Source organism: Squalius cephalus (genome assembly GCF_949319135.1).
Source record: "Squalius cephalus genome assembly, chromosome: 7".
NCBI classification, from domain to species: Eukaryota; Metazoa; Chordata; class Actinopteri; order Cypriniformes; family Leuciscidae; genus Squalius; species Squalius cephalus.
Window position 1 is genome coordinate 4,986,933 of NC_137128.1, and position 22,375 is coordinate 5,009,307.

General features: G+C 40.1%; 1 protein-coding gene across 7 annotated transcripts; it reads right to left on the reverse strand.

The window, feature by feature from the left end:
- Positions 1–11,798: 11,798 nt before the first annotated feature.
- igfbp1b (insulin-like growth factor binding protein 1b) lies at positions 11,799–17,936 on the reverse strand. Of its 7 annotated transcripts, none has more exons than XM_079875270.1 (7): positions 17,805–17,936; positions 17,600–17,654; positions 15,577–15,802; positions 13,768–15,154; positions 13,542–13,684; positions 12,746–12,874; positions 11,799–12,660 (listed from the first exon to the last, which is right to left on the reverse strand). In XM_079875270.1, exons 4-7 carry the CDS (start codon positions 14,102–14,104, stop codon positions 12,535–12,537), a joined length of 735 nt encoding a protein of 244 aa, XP_079731396.1. In that variant the 5' UTR covers positions 14,105–15,154; positions 15,577–15,802; positions 17,600–17,654; positions 17,805–17,936; the 3' UTR covers positions 11,799–12,534. The 7 variants fall into 7 exon arrangements, with proteins under 7 accessions (XP_079731396.1, XP_079731391.1, XP_079731395.1 ...); XM_079875265.1 differs by having other exon boundaries at positions 15,577–15,807; XM_079875269.1 differs by having other exon boundaries at positions 15,577–15,807; positions 17,600–17,650; positions 17,786–17,936.
- Positions 17,937–22,375: the final 4,439 nt, after the last annotated feature.

Genomic DNA, 22,375 nt, shown 5'->3' on the forward strand with positions numbered 1-22,375 from the left:
TCAGTGGGAGCCCGTTGTATATGAAGTAGTGCGATGTCTGGATGAGGTTGGGTCATTATACAAAATCAAGCCCAAGGGTCAGTCAGGCCCAGAGCGGAATATCCATCGACAAGAATTGCGCCCATTGCCAATCCATTTAGGCTCCCCGCACCCATGTGCGATTGAGGTGGAGTTATTTGGAGATGTGCCCAAGGGGGATGTAGTACTTAGTCCTGACCCTAGCACAGACGAGGAATTTGACTTGGGGGTGTGTGCACCATTGAATCCATATGATTCAGAAAGATCGAGATGTGTTGCAGCCCCGTTGTTATCCGGGCAGCTAAATGAACAACCTACTAGTCCAAGTTCCGATTCCATGGAATTGAGTCAAGACCTTGAGTGTGGTAGATCGGAGGAAGAAGAACAAGCATCAATTCAAACAACTCGACGAACCACCCGGCTAACAGCAGGCCAGCACTCAAATCGTTTTCATCTCCCTCGTGCAGCCGTAAGAAATGAGGAGGGTGGGGAGGAGGCTACAACGCCCCCTACAGTCAATGCATTACATGTTGTGTTTAGACCCTGGTGTTGATTTTATTTTGTTTCTGTCACCGGGACGGTGACATTTTACGAGGGGGGTGAATGTAAGAGGTAGGACATTAGGACCCAGTAGACACCACCTCAGAGCGCGTCATTGCTCAGCCGGCTATTTAGTGTGACGTAGTCACAGAGCGACAAGCCAAGCTAGCATTCCAGCATAGTGTGTCGGTACAGCGTGGGGAATTAAAGCACCAGGATCGATGGTTCAAACCAGTGCTTTTGTCATTGCTTGAGGCTGGAGATTGGCCAGTGGACAAAACGGTTGTTCTGGGAAAAACTGTTGCAGGTACCAAGTTAGATTATGAAATGTTGTGAATGATCGTAAAAGCTTGGTATATTGATTTTGTATCTTCTGTCATAGTAACACAGTTTGAGATTGTGGTGAGGATGCATCCTATTCTGTCACGGTAACGCAGTGCGATTGTGGTGAAGACGCATTGTGCAAATATTTGTTTGCTATTCAGGTATGAACATGCCTATAACTATTGATTGTATGTTGGTACAAAAGAAACCTATTTCATGACATTTTATTATTGTTACAGGACGTGTGTCCAGTCACTGTTTTTCCTATTTAGTTTTAGCTATACAAACTGCCTACCATAATTTGTACGACTGTTTGTCGAACGCCCTAGGGGTATGTGAAGAGGGAGAGAGAGGGAGAAGGTTTGGGTTTTTTTTATATTGTATGTTTGTTTTTTTTGTTTGTTTTGTTTTTGTCTTGACTCTCTCTGATAACTCATGTATACATGGTGAGGTTCTTTTAATTGAAATACTTGGGTAATGTGTAGTTTCCTAAAGGGACAAACGCCTGCAGTGTTGTGTATGAAGTGAAGGGGGGATATTGCTGTGAATCACGTGAAATATTTAACTGGGTTGTTTCACCTGTGTATTCTTCTTAAATTATTTATTAAGAGTGACGTGTGGTGTGCTTTATATTCGGACACGTCTCAGGGGGGAAACTCCGTACACACCCGTAACCATTTGGTGTTTTGATTGAGAGAAGTTTCATAAAGTATTACAGTTGTCTTTTAGAATTGTTTGTATAATTGAACCATTGTGAAATAAATAAATGTGTATGTTTTGACACACCAGCTTCCATCTACGTCCTTTAATTAGGGTGGCTTGCGTGCCACCGGGTAGTTCTTTTGAACTGACTATTTTATAATTAGGGGTCTTTGATTTAAGTAGTATTGAGAATATATAAGAAAACCCCTGGTGGTTACACATGCATACACTCAGATCACCATTTTTCTTTTTCACACAGACCATCGAGTTCACCCAGTCTGTGGGTTCCTCCACTTTCTTAATTACTCCTAGAGCTGTCATCTTATCCAGCTCCTTTTTTAGTTTCTCTTTCAGTGGCGCAGAAACCCTTCTCGGAGCGTGAACTACAGGGTGAGCATCTTGTTTGAGTTGAATTTTGTAAATGAATGGTAGAGCTCCCAGTCCCTTGAAAACATCATCAAATCTGCGAACAATGTTATCTGTAGTTTCCTGCTGTGTTGCTGTTACACCATGACTATTGATACAGTACACTCTTTTTACCAGTCCTAATTCCTCACAGGCTTTGTCACCAAGGAGAGACTGAAGATTATCTGGAACTACAACAAAGAGCAGGTGATGAATTTTGTTCTTGACACATACTCGGAGTCTGCACCAGGGACGTCACTAGGATTGGAAGACAGGGGGGGCTTAGCCCCCAGGGTATTTGTAACTTGCGTTATATAAAATCTTACAGTGAAATTGAGTAAAAAACAACTATATATGTTTAGCTGTATTTGTCTCTTCAACCCCGTTACCATCTTCAACCCTGTTACCCTAGTCTCAAACCTGTCACACCTACATTTTTATTAATTATTTTTTTAAGTTTATGAATAAGTAATTTAATGTTTGTTGAACTTAGTCAGAAATGTTCAGCGCAATCATAAGAATACTGATTTTAGTTCAAATTCTTAAGTTAAGCCACATCTTTGATAAAAAATGATAGGGTTGCTGTCACAAAAAGTACTCAAGATAGGCATTAATTTTTCTCAAGAAAAAACAACTCACCTAATGCTGTAAACATACAGACAGCCCTATCAGCTGGTAGTATAATTTAAGGTTAAAAATAACTCAAATTAAATATAATGCGTTTTTTTTATTATAATAACAACAACTTTATTTAATGATATAAGTAAAAATATAATAAATATGTAGCCTAATATAGAACACATATTTAGCAAAATACTCTCTATAGCTTTTTTTTTCTTGCCAACTAGCCTACGTGCTGTAGCCTATATTATGTTCATTAAATGGCTTTCCTGAGGTAAATATGACATAATTGTTCTCCAGCTATCTTACTGACCTCTTCACGCTGATAAAAAAACACTGATTGATCGATATTATGTATGAGGAATATACATTTCTATAAGCTGTAGCCTACTGTATCTTTCAACAGTGAAAGTTTTTTTTTTTACTATTAGCTAGAGATGATCGGTTCACGTGCGCTAGGGATCTGTCACGTAACATTTACAAACGCCAAAACGGTATTTATTGTTTGAATTTCATAATAAAATTTACAGAATCTGAGAGTTGAGATTCTTTTATATCATAAAGTAACCTGCTCTGTCTAGTCTGTCGGTCTCCGTGTCCTCTTTGCTTCACGATTTTTCTGTGCGTGAGAAATGGATGTGAGGCGCGAGAGCGTGTGAAAAGTGTCAATTGCGTGAGTCTCACGGTGAATGCGTGAGAGTTGGCAGCATTACGACTCTTTGTACTTCTGTCCAACTTCCGACTTTTCGGCTATTTTTTGTAGCTGGATATATCATTTGTTGCGTCTAAATATGAATGAGGATACGGTTACTGATAAATCGAATTGTTATTGTTGTTCTTATTTTCATTTAGGGGGGCTTAGGAACATTTTGGGGTAGCTTCAGCCCCCCTAAAATAGGCCTAACGACATCCCTGGTCTGCACACACCTTGAGTCTTTATTTCCTGTCCATTGTAGGTTTTAAGCGACACAGTGTTTCTTTTTATCTGGGGCTTGATTTTCATTTCCTTTATGTCACTTATGCTTATGAGATTGGCCTTTGCTCCTGTATCAAGTTTAAGAGGCACAATGGTTCCATTGACTTGTAGTGACACAATCCATTTGTCATCAGATGCACAGGTCATATTAGAGTCATATTTTTTATTTTCTTCATGTTTTTGGTGAATATTTTCTGTCTCCATTGATCATGCCCACAAAGAACTCTGTCTCATCCACAACATGAACAAATGATGATTGCTTTGTTTTATTCTTTGAAAACACTGCTTAGCGTAGTGGTTCATGCCTTTGCATTTTGCACATTGCTTTCCATATGCTGGGCATTGTTTAGGCTGATGCTTTGAGCCACATCTTTTACAGCAGAATGAATCTGTGCCAGTCTTTGATACTGCTTTTTGACTCTGCCTTTTCATTTTGTGGGTAACAGCGCCAACTACTGGAGAGTCAGCACCTGTAGTGCCTTCTTTACCGGTGAAAGTCCTAGAGTGCAACTGAGCGAGCTCACTAGCATGACAAATCTTAATAGCACTTTCTAATGTCAGCTCTGTTTCTCTGAGCAGTCTTTCTCTTATTTTCTTGTCATCAATTCCAAAAACAGTTTGATCTCTGATCATCGATTCAGCTAAGACTCCAAAGTTGCATGTTTTTGCCTTTAGCTTCAAGTCCGTCAAGATTGAGTCAAAACTTTCTCCCTGAGATTGAATGCGTGAACGAAACACATACCTTTCATATGTTTCATTTTTCTTGGGTGAGCAGTGCTCGTCAAATTTCTATAAGACCTCATCATATTTTTCTCCATCCGCAGCTTCCGCGAACGTAAAAGTATTGTATACTTCTATCGCCTGAGGTCCAGCAACAGTCAAGAGCAACGCTATTTTCCTTGAATCCGCCTTACCATCCAGACCAACAGTCTGCATATATAGCGTGAATTGCTGCTTGAATGTCCGCCAGCTGCGATCAACACTCCCGGTGAGTTTCAGCGATTGCGGTGGTTTGACAGCATCCATCTCTGTTGCATCACAGGACAGTTCACTCCTGGTACCATGTAGTGTTTATTGATCAAACACTCTGGCGTGTAGCCTCTTTATTCTCAGAACATACAATTCTAACATGAGCTTAGCTCTCTGTCACTTCTTTTTGTGACCCTTTAGGTATTTGTCCCCTCTCTTAGGTATTAGTGCCATCTAGAGGACCATCATAGGAAACACACCTAATCACCACACATGACTCCACCCATTACTTATGTATTAAAGTAACAATCATTATTTTAGTCATACATAACACTCCTCCCCCCAAAACAGATATCCACTTTTTCTCTTCTTTTTTTTTTACACGAAATGAACACAAAATAGTTCAGAGACATCCTTACATCTTTGGTCAATTACTGAACTGAATTCAAATGAAGAACTTAAACGGTCAGATTTCGTATTTACACATTTCTTTCTTGTTTTTTTAAACTGTCTATAAATTTTGAGAAATTTTATAAACATAAAAGTCTTTTTGGTGGGTGTATTTCCCTAGTGAGAAAACGGTGTTCTGTGTTTGACATGGACTCTGAAATGGATATGCTGGAGCCTGATTTAGTTTTTCTAGGTTTTGCATCTGAGGAATGTTTTCAGTCTCTTGTGATGCAGAACATTTGCCAGAACATTTTGTCCTGGATCAGTCAGCTTTTAGGCTTCATGTCTCTCTGATGAACTTCTGTTGCTGATGAGCGACCACCTCTTTGACAGCAGAAGGTCTCAGTAAGTCAAATGCCATCCCTTCAACATCAGAGAAACCACTGTTGTCCCATGGCTGGTGTTTCGGTACGACAACAGGAAATCGTTCACGCGGACCGAACCAACAATGAGCTCCCAGTCGAGTGCCGGCAGTGTCCTTATATTAGTGTCAGAAGTGGGACAAACAATGATTATCATACACAACATCACTGGACAACCTATCAGAAATCAGACAGAACGAGAAGGAACAGAGAGAGAAAGAGAACACAGAGATGCAAGAAACTCAGGCCGTAACACTGGCGTTTCCCCATAGGTGGCGAGAGCTAAATGATTATACGTCATTAATCACGGAGCTCGCACTGTCCTACAGTGGCAGTCACTTCTATACATATCACAAACTGTTCTCCGCCGAATGCTCTGTCAGCGATCCCAGTGGAATCAGTGCCCTTACTGGGGCGCTCTGGACACCCATCTGCACAGTAGAGTTGTCCTCGGCTGTCGCAACATCTCCTGCACAGTGTGCAACAATATCATGTCCGCAGATCAATGCCGAAATCCCATCAGGTCCAGATTTCAGCCAGTCAAAATCCACAAGCTAAGTCCCATGCCTCGCCATCTCTTCAGGTAGTTCAGAGTAGCTAATTTATTTTTCAGGCCAACAGGTTTGTAAAATTTACCAGGTAGCTTCATGTCTTTAATTACTGAGGCTGTGATTACACCCGCTCCATATGTCCTGCCTTGAAAGATGACAAAAATAAAGATTTTGAAAAACATCTTTCTACTCCTGTCAGTATTCCTTATCTTGCTGTGGAATTATCTAATCACTCTGACAACCACTTTACTAACTATTTGCTATCAGCTCTCAAATACGTTTTTAACCCCGGGCTAGAGTGCTTGCACTCCTCAAGCATTATTTGCAATAACCTACAAACCACACTTGCCCGAACCTGCTACAGTAGACAATCTCTTACGACAAGAAGTGAAATCTTACTTAAAGGGATACTTCAGGATTTAGCATTAAGCTTTGTATTAGTAGAAAACCTGTAGTATTTTCGAATTACCATGCTTTCCACCCTCATATCCCCCTGAGACCAGAGATTTATGTATTTTTTGTCTGGAAAAAATCCTCCGATGACGCAAAAATCGTCATTTTGCGTCATCGGAGGATTTTCTGGCCAGAGGCTAAAGACTACAGCCAGTAGATGGCGTTGTTCCGCATGTTTTCAGGTTCAAGTAATCTATAAAGCAGTTCTGCACAAAACCGTGATGTCATCGTCCAGCTCAGTTCAGTTCTCATCCGATAGTGCCAGTGCAGGAAAATCAATAATATTGCTGAATATAAAGCGTCCCCAATTAAGCAAGCCAAAGGAACACAAACCCCATCAGGTGACAGAAATGGATAAATAACCTTGGGAGAATCCAGACGGAACAGTTCTCCTCTGTCCAAACAAATGGACACAGTGTGATTATAATTCAGGCTGCATCACATGTCAGATTGCGTATTGATTTCATTAAGTTAATTTCATTCAGCTCCTTCTGCTTGAAGATTGGGATACATCGGGCTGACATATGGTGGGGGGAGTTGAAGCAGGTCATAGGGTCTGTGCCACTGATCTATATAATGTCTGGATAGCTCATGACGTTCTAAACTGCCAGTAGGCTGTGAAGCCACCGGAAGTGTTCGAGCGGCCATCTTACGATTCCCTACCAGCAGAGGGCTCCAACGGCCGTTATACAGAGATTGGTAGCTCCGACGGCACTTTTAAGATGACCTGCTGTGCAGCAAACAAGTGTAAAATGACGTTCACAAAAGGATGTAGAAAAACTGCCCACAGGTTTTAATTCAAGCCCTATAATTAGTAATTTATATGCACAATTGTCGCGTGTTGTTTTCTCAGAGGCAAGAGTAATGCTGCTGCTTTTTCAAAAAACAACGATAAAACAGTCAACAGTAGCCTATAAGAAACCGATCACGTGGTTTCAGACTCGATCGGAATCGGACGTTACCTCCTGATCAGGACTCGATATATGTATATATATATTCTCATTATTTTTTAACACATCTATAGTTATGCGGTGGCACAGAGTTATGCCGGTTTCACACTCCACGCGTTAGCAGAGGGTAAGCAGCGCAGGAGCTATGGTGTATGGTGAACAGGAGCAGGAGCAGGACACGCGCATTTTGCTTTCGCACATCACACTGGCAGCGTTTGTCACGCGCGGCTGAACCGCGGGTTGTGTACAGACAGAGTACTCTATAATGGATAAGTTGGCATTGCTTTATTTCGTTTTCAAATACATTTAAGAGAAAAGACTTGTCAAGAAGCTTATTTTATTAATAATTTCATTTATATAACTTTTGGTTCATCTTTGTTTTTATTATTCTGGCAACAAGTTTGTTTTTGGACATTTGTTTTCTTTTTAAATTGATGTTGGTCATTTGATCGACTGTTTAAAACACAATAGATATCATCAATGCACTTTTTGGATAAAACTGCGGTGTATTTTGGCCATGATCAATGCATTGTCACTTTAATTCAGCGTAAGCGGCGCAGCAAAAATAGACTCAGCGCCGAAACAATCGCGGCACTGCTGCTTCTGCTCTGCTCCGCCTCTGCGTGCGGTGTGAATCAAGCGGCAACATTCTGATCTGAAAAATGAAGCCTACCCGGAAGTGCGAAAAACTGCAATACATCGAAAATCCGCTAGGGGCAGGTCCCAAAAGGGAGCAAATGTCCATAGCCCCCATGTTAAAATGTCCGTTTTCACAGCATAAATTCATGTTTTTACAGGTTGGTCCCATGGACTTTTATTGTATTTTTCGATAGCTTCCGAATGCCTGACAACTGTGAGGGGGGTGAATTTTTTTCTAACTCGATAGTTTAGATCGTATTTAGTTATAAAATATATGACAATAAGGGCGTGGTTAACTTTGATTGACAGCTTGATTGACAGCTGACAAGGCAGCGCCACGGAGAATGACAACATAAGAAGCGCCATTTTTTAATACAGTTGACATATAATACTACTGTTTCTGTATCATGAAATGTTGTTTTAAGAGTTTTTCAGGCGAGAATGTAGTTGTTTAAAGCTTAAATCTGTGGTTTATTTAAAGATTTATGAAAATTTTATCCAGTTGATCCAGCGATGACCGGGCGCTCGGCGCGATGTACCCCGCCTGGAACAGCCTTTCATCGGCTTGACGTTCTGAGGTTTGCCGCCAATGCCGCGGACTCTGGCGTCTCTGTAGTGGTTAAACATGAGATATAATTCATCTTGTGTATATCTAACGGGCGATTTTTGGTCTCGTGAATCTATATTTTTTTCCCTGGGCAATCGTTTTGGCTGAGGGGAAGTTTCATAACTTTATAAGCTATTTAACTTTACCGATGTATGGTTAGACTCGCGCTGACTTTGTATGTTTGACTGAATTGTTTGGTTTATTTGTATAGCTTCTTATACCTTTTACTTATACTTTTATAATGGCTAACATTGATAAAACTGAAATTTAACAAAAAGAGACTGGGTTGAGTTTTTGTCATTTTAAATTTTAATACAACGAAGATGATATGTAATGTTGTTTACTGCAAAATCTGTTGTTTAGTACAAATGCACATATTGCCTGGACCATAAAATGTTTAATATTTTTATATTATATTTAAAATGAAAAGAGGCAGGTTTGTGTTTTATATATATACAGTATATATATATATATATATTTCATAAATAGGCAAACGTTATGTGCAGTTGAATATAATCAGTATGCGTTGCCTGAACCACATTTGTGTGGCTATAATGTTTAAGATTTCTTTAAATGAAAACGAAAAGAGTTCGTATGGTGTTTTATAACATATTTCGTTGCCTGAAATATACAGAGATAACCGGAGTAGCAGAGCGAGCTGAGTGACGTGCGCTGCGTCAGAAGGTGGGCGGGGTTAGGATTTCCCAAGATTTTCCAAGATGGCGCCGCCCATACCCCCCATAAACGGCTTCAAACCCGTTCTTCAGAAAGTCTATGAGTGACGTCACAGACGCTTTGTCCATATTTTTTACAGTCTATGGTGTGAATGCTCTAATCTGTTAACCTGGGCGCCGGAAAAAATATGCGCTGCACGCTCTGCTAACGCGTGCAGTGTGAAACCGGCGAGTGCAGTTCCTAAAAGCACATTACTGGCTTTGCAAACACTGTGGAACTTTTATTTTTTTATTTGTTTACATGCCTGCTGGTTATTTTAAGTTGAGCTGCTTTTTGTTTATATATTAGACTTTTTTTATATTTACTGTTGCACTAAGTCCAAAAGTGAAGAATTTATGTTATTTATTACTTGATTGTTCAAGCTACCTCACAGAAGTGCTCTGTTTGTTTACAGAGTTGTTGAATGTTAAAATAAGGTGAATTAAATAAAAAATAAGGAACATCCTGGATCTGTTTTTCGCTCTTCTTTATTCTTTTTTTATGTATTATAGAAGTATCGGATCGGGACTCGGTATCGGTAGATACTCAAAATCAAATGACTTGGACTCGGACTCGAGGGTAAAAAAACCTGATCGGGACATCCCTACCATTTAGTGCTTTGTAAGTAATCAGCAATATTTTAAAATGTATACGATGTTTAATAGGGAGCCAATGCAGTGTTGACAGAACCGGGCTAATATGGTCATACTTCCTGGTTCTGGTAAGAACTCGAGCTGCTGCGTTTTGGACCAACTGTAGTTTGTTTATTAAGTGTGCAGGGTCCTTTGTAGCTTCCGTGTATGCCGTCACACGCTACGTCATCACGCAACGCCAATAGGATTGGATAAGTTTCATTCATACTTCAGACGCACTACGCTGAGAGGCGTTCCCCATATTGTCGTCAGCGACGCAGTGTCTCGTTCTCAGGGAACAAGGGGTTACAGTCGTAACCCGAGACGTTTTGTGATTGTTATGTTTCGTTAGGCCGTGAAAAAATAAGAGCTGAGTATAGATTAAACATTAAGCATCTTTTTCGCCAATACTTGACCCATTAATACTAACACATACTACCCTATATCTATTAAAAAAATTTTTTTTTAAACCTTGCTATGTGTACTGTGCTAGATTAACTGTGATTGGTCATAGCACTTGCATATTGCATATTGGTTTGATTGCTTTCCTCATTTGTAAGTTGCTTTGGATAAAAGCGGCTGCTAAATGATCAGTGTTGCTTTCAATCAGAATTGCAACTTCAGTTTCTAAAGCAGATTAGTGTGTTCATATTTTTACTCACGTCTGACCTTGACAAACTGAAGAAATGATCCAAAGAAAAAGTTGACCTCAAAGAAGGTGGAGCCTCAGAGCCACGCCCACCTATTACATCATCACCACAGACCAGTGATCGAAGGGGAACTCTCCTTAAAACTTTGCATCAGTAAACTCTTCTGAACTCAAGAAACTCCAAATGAACTTAGTTTTGGCCTGATTTTGTTCAAAATTACGTCACACCAGTTTGTTCTTCAATTTCACCTGAAGTATATCAGGGTATTGCATATTTAAACGTACAGTATGGAATTTTTCGCCGCTAGGGGTCGCTAACCTATTTACAATAACAAAGGCGTAGTTTGATGACGCAACATTTGCTAAGAATTATGGATCTTGTCGTCAACGTCAAGCCGACCGATCTAATAATGTTTATGGATGAGTGAATACATCAATGTTTTTATCATGACTGTGATATGAAGCAGTTCGGGATTGCTAGAGACAGCTATCAGCTCCACACGCGACGCGAGTCCCGCGGATATAAAAGGAATATGGACATTTCATTCTACGAAACTACACACAAGTGCAGAATTACAACTCACAGGTCAGTCTATTAGACAAATTAAACTTGTGAGGTAACGCAGCGCTGTTTCACTTGGTCTAACATTACACTATCACACTAAACTGCATTTAAATGTGTTGAAATTGATGTGTTAGTTTGTCTGTATGAGACTAGCAGTAAGCTAGATCAACATTAGAATAACATACAGATCATATTCTAACATTTTATCATTGTTGAACTATATAACATTGATTAGTTTTATGTAAATGTGCTCACCTGTTTAATAAAGTACATGTAGAAGCGGTCGAAGTCTCGGACGTGGAGCTCTCGGCATCTTGAAAACACCGCGCTGATATTGATTCTCGTTTTAGTTCTCCTTTTTTATCCAAAGTCTGCTTGCCATGGTCCATAATGTTTGAACGAAACAACAACAGCGTGCAAACAGACATTGCGAACTACAAAGTTGTCCACGTCTGTCGCCTTGGTTACTATCAGAGGGCTCTGGTTGCTATGGCAGTACAAGCGGAAACCAGGGAGAACGCCGATATGACGCCATTGACGGCGACAAAACGGAAATAAAGAAACGTGACGTGTCTTCGAATTAAATTACAAATTTCTCCTGGTTTGAAAGTTGTTGGAAACAGTCGGGATAATGTAAGTACACAACTAAAAAAAATATATAACATAGATATAGTGATTTTTGCTATTTTTAAAGCAAAAAAGTTACATATTGTGCCTTTAATCAGATCATCTTGGCTTAAATTCAGAGTGGGAATGTTTATATTTTAAAACCTATTTGCAGGTAAATAAGGTTTTTTGTCCTGCATCTCAATCAATGTTATTCAGATTATACAACAATAAACAATATAGAAATAACACTAAACATTCTCAGCCCAAAGTGTTTTTACAGAACGGTCCTGTGCAGTCTGTACAATCTCTAACATTTTATTGAATGAAAATTGAGGAAATATACAGTATATTACAGGTATATACAATAAAACAATAGTTTCAGAATAAATACAGCAGCACATTAAATATTCAGGGAGTCAATAAAGACGTTGTGTCTAATGTGAGGTAGACATCTGTTTTAAATACATAGTGAAATGAAATAAAACAATTAAAGTTTAGCTTACATAATATAAACAGTCTTACAGGCTAAAACTGTTTACAGACTATATGTTTACAGTGCCCAAACAAGATAATCCTGGATACTTGCTGTGCAAACATGGTTATAATGAATTAAACCACAGTGAACAAAGACTGAGGCAGAATTACAGACTTGTCATATGACCAACTTAATAATACTAGTTAATATAAAACTAGGTAATAAATATTAAGACCATGTAAGAGCTATACATAAGAATAAATAGGTGTTGATATGGTATGGAAGGAAACTTAAGTTAAGGGTACGGTCCTCTAGTGAAGGCTTCAGTGCATGAGCTCCTGATGACACTGGGAATCATCCGCTAAACCATCAGTGCCTGAGATCCTCTTCCCACTCCAGGCAGACACACACCAGCAGTGTGGAGGCTGGCCGACGAGAGACGTGTCACACTGACAGAGAGAGAAAACAAGAGCATTTTAGGGCTAGCGTGCCTCTGTAGGGTCAGATGTCATTAGGATAGAGAAGAGGAGATACCTGTTTGGCCTTGTAGAAGCCGTGCTTATCACAGTTGGGGAGGTAAAAGCTTGTGAACTTCTCTCCTAACGTCTGCTGTGATTGTGCGATGACGTCCAGAGAGGCGTGAAGCTCAGTGTGACACGGACCCTAGACCAGCCAAAGAAGCATCACAGAAACATTCAAGAGTAAATGGGGGGTGGCTCATCCAAAAATACAAGCTTGGGAACGACAAACCAAATCAGGCCTAAATGTAAGATTTGAGGATTTCAAGTGCATGTGAAATTTCCACTCAGTGGAAAACAAAGTTTTAACAAACCAATACAATTAATTTGATGCATATTTGTCCATGAAACGGGTTAGATTTCTGGTAACCAGGTTTATATATTTATCATCAATAAATCAAATTTGTTTCAATCTCATACATTTTAAATGACTAAATATGGCTTGGTCCATAGCTAGCCGTATTTAAACCAGGTTCATACCTTTTAACTGAATACATTTGTTTAGTCAATGAAGAGAATGATCTGATTCAAAGCCATTTGAATAAATGCATTTTGAAAATATGATTACTTTATTTAAAAAAAGATGCAAATTCTCACCCATTTAACAAATATGCATCACATTTTATTAGTTGGTTTATGTTAAAACGGTGTAATCCAAGTGGATGGAAATTTTATATGCAATCAAATAAATAAATCTTTCGGTCGAAATGTTCTCTCAAATACAAAGCAATCTGTTTAAAATGTGTAGAAACTCAATGGCTTCAGCCAGTAAAATGTCTTGTAAATGTAATGGTTGGCGCTCGGTTCAGTACCTGTTGGATCAGTTTCTTTCGGATGGCGTTGACTTTGGCCTTGATGCTCTCCTGTGCCTCGGCCGCGTCCTGCGGGTCGAGTGGCCTGTTGAGTCCCAGCAGGTACTGCAGCGAGCCCTGGTCAGACGTGATGTCCGTGTCCTCTAGAAAGGCAATTTAGACACAAACATGAGTTTCTCTCCAGTGAAAACTGACCTGGCCTCTGGAAACCTGTACCGAAACGTACCTTCCGTCGGCTCGTACTCGGTGCAGACGGCTTGGCCGCGGGTCAAAGCGTGGAGCGGCCGCGGGTCGCCGGGCCTCGGGACACAACGCAAGCCGGTGCCGCAGTGAGCCGTGTAGACGCCACAGGAGTCTCCCGTCTTCAGCGCGCAGGACGAGCAGCATCCACAGCCCGGCTCTCGCAGGACCTCGGGACAGTCCGAGGACACGGCGGGACAGGCGGCGAGCTGCTCCGGGGAGCATGGAGCGCAGCGGATGGGTTCAGGCCCGACCACGGGGGACAGATCCGCCGGACGGACCAGGACGCTCACCAACATTACAAACACACACGGACCTCTCATAGCAGAACAACAAGCTGTGTGCCGCACTGAAACTAATATCTGCTGCTGTGTGTGTCAGATCTGGTTCTCTGGGGATGTGCGCCGTGTTTTTATGCTGTGACATGATGACCTCAGAGCGGTTAATCATTGACACACTCGTCATCTGTATTAATGCTGCTGTTTTTTTCAGCGCATTGGTTTACTCCGGTTGCGTAGATGTCAATATTTACTCCAGAACGAAGTGTGCTGAACCGATTCCTCCACAATATGGACTGACACAATTTTGTGTCCCGCTCCACCAATTACAGGCTCGTTATGCTGCTGTTTACTATACATTACTCATATAACAGATCCAATCCACTACTTACACAATAACACTTATGTGAGCACATCTCAAAGATGTGTTTTTGACCAGCACACTTTGAGTTAGGTCACAAAAACAAGGTCATGAGGCCGTTGCATAACAGGACGGGTTACTGTGAGCCCTTCAGCAATCATAACATGTTTGTCATGAGGCGCCGCACAGTAATTAACAGATCCTAGTGTAGTATTAGTCCAACTTTGGACACATCACAAGATCTCTTGCAGGAGCTCAACCAATAGGTCAAACTAGTTTGAAGACAACAGACACTACAGGTTTAAAAAAATGGCTTGAACATTTTAGTTTATTCCAGTATATTCCAGTAAGCCTTAAATGACGAGCACATGAGTTCAAGCGTTGTTTGTCAGGTTGATGTTCTTCAGGATCACTGTAGGCTCATGGGTGCCTATACGCACACACACACACACACCATGAGCAAATCATTTACATCCCACCCACACACACACACACACATTTCACCCATAGATTGTGCAAGAAGAACGAAAACAGTGGACTGGAGAAGGAAAAATAAACTTCAGCCTTCATCTTTGCTAACAAGCAAGAAAAATACCCAAAGAATAACAAATACAAACGATGAGCTCCATTCCTCCATTGTAAAGCAGGGCGTCTCTTTATTCGACGGTGAGCTCATGTGTCGTGGCCTCCTCGATGTCACGCATCAGATTCACCAGCCACTGCGGCAGATTCCCCTGCAGAAACACACGTTAGATGAGCACATCCGTGTCATCTGGACACTGGGTTCTTCATGCTCAACAGAATCTGCAATATTCCCTCAATAGGATTTATGCTTTCACTCATTAATTTGCTGAATTCAGATATTCAGATATCATATTTTATGTTGTGCCTAAAGTAGGGCTGATGGTACATGTCCAGCACAACTTCGGTTTCATGCCAACTATGGCAATTTAAATCCTGCTGTTTTTCACAAGGGTGGAAAAAAACTCATATTTTAAACTAGGGAGTTAGCTTTAAGGTATGTTTTGTTTTTTTGTATGTGTAAATATCAAGGACATTTTGATTTACCATGACCGCTTTAACCTGCTGTAGAAACTGTGTTGCTATATGAACATAAGTTCAAATAAAGAAAGAAAGAAAGAAGTTGTAAAGTCACCTTAGACGTGTGCAGGACCGGATGATCTGCAGGGTCAGACGGTGACAGGCTCGTTGGGTCTTGAGCAGTCGGTGCAGTCGCAGTCGGTGCAGTCGTCAGTCTCGTCTGCCGCTCTTTACTGGTCGGATGTTTGCGCTGAACTCCAGAGTCGAGCTCCAGAGACTCGTCCGGCTCCGCATGCTCTGAGATGGTGTGCAGGGAACTCATGATCTCCAGTGAGAAGCGACTGTTCTTAGATCATAATGAAGAAAAAAGAAAGAATTAATTTTCTGAAAATAATGTTTCCCAGCTAACAGGGAATGTTCTCGCCAACATTGTGACAAGGTTCTCTCAATGTTATGAACAAACATTCTTCCCGTAAAATTGATAGAGTAATCTTTAGTAATGTTCTCAAAACGTTAGCACAAAAACATTATTATTCATGGTTCATCATGTTTTTTTCTTCTGAAACATTTTAGGTCCCGTAACATTTTTTTAAAATGTTACTACTTGTTTCAGGACATTCAGGGAACATTCAAAAGTAACGTTCCCATAATGTCTAAGCGTGATGAAATGGAATGTTCCCTTAACATTCGGAACTAAGAATAAAAATAAAAAATAAAAAAAACCTTCAGAAATAACTTTTTCAGAATGTAATGGCAACGTTAGCAAAAAGCTCTTGAAACATCTTTTTTTATAGCTGGGATGACATAATCCTACATTATTATGTCACACATTTAATGCATTTGGCAGATGCTTTTATCCACAGCGACTTACGCCCGTTTCACACATACTCCGTTTGCATTGCGTATGCGGTGCGTATTTTTTTCCGTACCCATGTTAACAGGTCAGAGCTTTCACATCGCACGGGGATGCGGTCCGGCAATGCGTTCCAGGAGCGGTGCTTATACAGCAGTGCAGAGATCGTTTCCGCACCGAGTCTATTTTTGCTGTGCTGCACGCGCTGAATTAAAGTGACAGCGCATGTTTCGTGGTCAAAATGAACACAGATTGACCTGAAAATGCAGTAATTTCACCATAAATGCGTTTAATTAAATAAAATGTAGTAATCTCACCATAAATGTATTTAATTAAATACTACTTTTTCCCCAGTCATCTTTATGCTTTAAGACCGGGGTAAAGCAAGGAAAACTACAATGTACCTCAACAAGGCGACATGAACAACACTCGTCTCATTCGTGGAGGTGGGAAAACAAGTTCTTTCTGACATGCAAGATTTCTTGATAAAAATTTAAATGCAAGGCATGAGAGTCGGCTGTTTTTGTCAATTTTAAGTTTTATTTTAAAATGTTTGCGATTTCAATATAAGTACATAATATTTGACCACTTGCTTGAGCAACTTAAGTAGAAGTAATGCATGGAATTATAGGCCTACGTTGTTTAAATTGTGTTTAAACGTGCATACATCCATTAAAGAGTGTATATGTGTACAAAGAGAATCGCAATGCTGACAAAACTTTGTTTTAATAAGAGTTGCTGCATAACTTCTGGATTTGAAATAAAAATAGTAAGTAGGTTTTTGTGGTACAGCCGTGGATCAGTTACGCACTGCAAACGCAGCATACGTAAAAGCACTATAGCGCGTGCTCCTCCTGCACCTCAACACACACTGCATTGCAAACGGAGTATGTGTGAAATGGGCGTTACATTGCATTTCAAGGTACACATGACATTCTTGTCAGTTCTTGTTTTCCCTGGGGATCGAACGCATGACCTTGGCGTTGCAAGTGCCAACGCTCTACTGTTTGAGCTACAGGATAGCTTAGAAAACAATAATGCAACTGCAGAAACAGAATATAACACATGAACTGCTATCATAGAGAGAATTGTGAGAGACTTAAATTATCAGATCATTTGACCTTCATGCCTGGGCGATGTTAGTTCGCTTCAGATTGTAAAATGCCTTGTGGTAAATCAAAACTTTTCTTGAAAATAAAATAATTTGAAAACACATGAAGCTATCATGAACACAAACAATGCATTTATGAACTTGGCACAGTAAAAAGAAAATATTTAGGCCTACCTTTGTCGTCTTAAAAGTATTGACCCGTTTGCTCTTCTTTTAATCTTAGTTCTGTCTAGGAGAAACAGTTGAAATAACAGATAATATACAGAAAGACTTTTCTTTCCAACAGCAACATTGCTTTACCATGGTAAAGCAGCATAAGCTTGTATTGTGATGTTTGTGAAAACGATTACCCTGACATACACTTCTCAATTACTCTTACTATAACTGTGTGTGAGCAGCACAGATCCTCGTGTCCCGTCGGTTACCTGTCTCACCTGCCAGTTCTGCCACAAACACACGGATCCCTCCTGAGGTCAGTTGATGATGATTGAGCTCACCTGTGCAGGTTAACAAGCCATTCTCCAATGACAGAAGAAACTGCACAGTATTAAGGCCTGTTCACACCAACAATGATAAATATAAAGATAACTGTATCGAAAACTATATTGGCGCCCATACCAGCAGATGACATCTTTCAGTTTATTCTAAGTGCATGTCTGTTTATCGCTTTAAATGCTCGCGCTATATTTAACCACAGCTACAGCTATAAGGATAACGGCACAGAGAAACGATATTGTTGAAATCACTTTCAGAAATCACTTTTTTATCGTTCATCAGCTGGATAAAATCTGAAAGTGATTTCAACAATATCGTTTCTCTGTGCCGTTATCCTTATAGCTGTGGTGTGAACTCTGCAATTCTTTAACCCTTGTGTGGTGTTCATATTTTTGTTATTCAGCCTGTGTTCGTGGGTCTGGTGGACCCGCTGCATTTTTGGGCTTTTAATTCAACACTATCAAACCATTTTATGTTAAAATACTCAACAGATGTTTAATTCATCCCAATTACAAGCAATATAAACAGCATATATGGTTAATATTTTCTCTTTACCTTTGTTAGATCACATTTAAGAATCGAACCCTGTGCGGGAACGGCACACAGCAAAATCAGCAGTGCTAATTCAACATCTACAGAGTTAAATTCAACACTTTAAAAGTGTCTATATTGGTCCACACTAGATCGAGTTAAAACTACACTTTTCAAAGTGTTAAATATTTAACACTATGAGCTATGACAGAGTTGCAGCAACTCTCTAAATAGTTAACATTTAACACTAGTCAACACTGGTTAGTGTTGAATTTACCCAACACCATAGTGTCAAAATTTAACACCAAATGTGTGTTTTTCTTTCAACACTACCGAGTTGTTGCCATATTAACACTGCATAGGATGTAAAGTTTAACATAAAATGCAACTCTTGTAGATTTGATCTGTATTGATTTGTAATACTAGGAATCAAACAAGTTGTTTTACCAAGGTTTTTGTGATATTTTTGAAATTTTTAACAGATCGTTTAAAAAAATTATGTTTGGCCTCAAACCTCATGCACCATACATGAAGAAGTGGACCTATTTTACGAATGCACCTTGGATAATGTATCATAAAATGATTCTTTGGAATTAATCTTCTGTCAGGAAACAAGGATCTGAACAGCTTGTGGTGATCATTAATCAAATGCTTCAAATAATACGTCAAACCATTAGTAACAACTGGTGAAAACACTATATTCACTATCTGAATCAAGAGGAGAAGCAAGTTCCAGTAACTGTTATTTCTTTCAATTACATCACCAAAAATCAGGGGAGCATTTCGCACAAGACACCACAACTGAATTGCATTCAATCCAAGATCTTTACTACCCTCATCCATTATCAACCCACTTGGCCTGTTTTTTCCTCTGTGACAATGTTTCCAAAGACAGATACTTGTTATTGACCAGGTATTGAAATACTAGTTTCAATTCGTACTGCACTACACCTTCAAGCAAATCGTGCATGATGTCAACTGCATAGTTATCAGAGATGTGGTAAAAACATAGTGTATTGAGCAAGCATGTCTTCTTGACACCAAATGTTGATGCCAACATAGGATTTTCCTGTAGAGCTGCACAATGTTCTGCATGGATTTCTTTTGTACGGAAAATCAAGCAAGGGTTATCTTCAGTGAAGACAGATTGTAACTCTTCCTTTGTAGTTAAACAAAATCTACAAAAATATGTTGCACTGAAAGATTCAATCAAACCAAACAACCCGTGCAAACCTAGATTATCACCTGTTACTTGAATAACAGTCCCTCGCAATGGTGAGTCTGAGAAAGGTTCCTCTATTCCTTCCATTTCCAGTGTTTTAACATCATCAATGAGAGGCTTTAGTATTTCATCAAATCCATACTTGTGAATGAAAAAGTGTCACAACATGAATATTCATCAGAACAGAATTACATTTTGGGGGCAGGTTCCTCAATATAAAGTAAATGCAACCAAGCTTGTGTATCCCTTTCTTTGAACCCAAGGGATTTGCCGTCTCAAAATCATCGTAATAAAGCTGAATCTGTAGAGCATGTTTTTGCTGGGAAAACAAATCATTACTTTTGAAGTATGAACCATCACATATATCTTTATAAACACCTTCTTTATGTTGCTTGACCTGCAGTAAACTTTCACATAATTCACTATTCTTAAACATAGATTTCAGGGTTCCCAAGATGGGTACATACACAAATTTATCTGTTACAGGGATCTGATTGTAAACTCCTGTTGTCTGATCTCTTCGCAAATCAAAACGCACCCCAAGAACATACTCTACAGGTTCAACTATTTCCCACTTTTCCTCGAAGAACTTCTGTCGTTTGGCTGCTGTATTTAAGACTGAGAAAGGATTTTCCAATTGATCAAAACAATTTTCCACCTTTTTTTCCAAATCGGTTGCTTGAATCTCTGAAGAAGTACAGCTGAGAACAGCTTCTCTTGTTTGCTCATGAATTTCATTTACAAGCTCTTCCATTGACCCTACCATTGCTTGGACAGTGCTCTCAGCAACACCTGATGCTTGCAATTGTGCTACAACAGATCCACACAGGTTTAACAAATGATGCTTGTCAACAGAGGTCCGGCTAGTTACTGGAGTGTCTGCACAGACTGCCTGAGAACTTGAAGGCTCATCACCTTCACTTTGAGCGTCCACATTGTCAATAGTATTTGGTGAACAAGTGGCCTTGTGCAAACGAACGAGGTGTTTATTTGGTGAACAAGTGGCCTTGTGCAAACGAACGAGGTGTTTATTTGGTGAACAAGTGGCCTTGTGCAAACGAACGAGGCGTTTTTTGAACCCTGAATACGTACAAAATGATAAAGAACATCCCGGTTGTCCACATTTCAAACGTAATGTCTTTCCTGGATATAATCCATGGTGAAGTCTCAAATGCTGACAAAGCAATGCAGAACTTTTCTGGTGTGCCTTACAAATAAAACATATCAGCATATTTGCAAACAAGGATGTGTATCACCTCAAGTATTAGTGTGCAACAGCCTTGCTATGAGTTCCTTTACTCTGGGACTTTCCCTGGCACTTCCCAAGTCGATGTTAAACACTGTGGTTTGGATGAATGTGTAGAAGCTGTTGAGGGATTCATGGTAGTTAACACTGAAGATGAAGTGTGCCTTGAAAAGCTCATCGAAAGCTGCCAGGGATGTTTGCGGCTTGCAAGGGATGGCCTTCTGGTCAACGATGACATAGAACCTCTGAATGTTGTTCTTCTGTTCACCAACACAGAGGAGGAAGGGCTGTCCTGGTTCCAAGCTCCCTAGGAAGGCCTCAACACTGGCTCCAATCTTAATTTAAGTTATGCAACACAAGCAACAGCAGTATGAGAACAAGTGGATGAAAAACATTAAACAAGGAATACCTTGAGATATCTTGCCACATGGTTGACAGCTTGATATGAGCTAATTTTAGCACTCTTCTTGTGGCCTTTTGACGTAGGGGGGAGCAGGTGAACCAGCAGTAGAACGCTTGACAGGTCACTGTCCCAGCCTAGGAGCAAAGTAGAATTAAGTGTAAGATGTTCAGAAACATTTTAAAATATTATTTAAATAATTACAGATTATGCCAAAGACAATACTTAAGGTAAGAAGATAAGAATCTGTTGTGTAAATGTTTTAAAGGCAGAATGAGGCACACTTACCAGACTCATTTGAGTTTTGCTGCGCAGACAAGAGTTCTTCAACATGCTCATTAGAAGTCCGGTTCTTGCAGTCTGCCAGGAGCCTGGGTTTGAAGTGCGTCGGCCATTTTGCCAAAAATCTGCCGGAAACCTCTTCTCCAAACATCATGGTGAAATCTTGGTCAATCTACAGAAGAAACACCTTAAGTCCTTGATACTGAAAGTATATTGAGTCATAATTGTTCACTTCAAAAATAAGCTGATCAAACAAAGGTATGTCTTTCTTACCAAGCCGGGGATGTCGAGGAACCGCGGGAACACATCCAAGACTGTTGCAGAGTTTTGCTGGTCCTGAACTAGCGTCTGGCGGTATTGAAATGTTGCCATGATCTTATTTTTGACAACTGACACATCAGTTGAATGTTTCAATAAGGAAATTGCTTCATGGCATTCCTCGCCGAACAGTTGCTTGTCAGCCAGGAGAAAATCCCTCTTGCTCTTTGGACCATATGTAGTGCTGGTGGAGCATCTCCGGGATTGAACTGCAGTGTTGCGCTGGACGGTCTTTATCCTCCAAGCCAAGTGGCCAGACCCACTCTCTGCATCATAGTAGTGTTCCTGTAAAACCCAAAAAGAACAAAAGTATGCAACACAGGGGTCACATCTGTCAGGTTTGCACAAACGAAGCAGACAAGATGGTAAGTTTGATATTTTAATAGCAGAATGGATTGGACACAGCGTGAAAGGTGAGTAAACAGGAAGTAGATAATCAGATGAAGCTTAACTGAA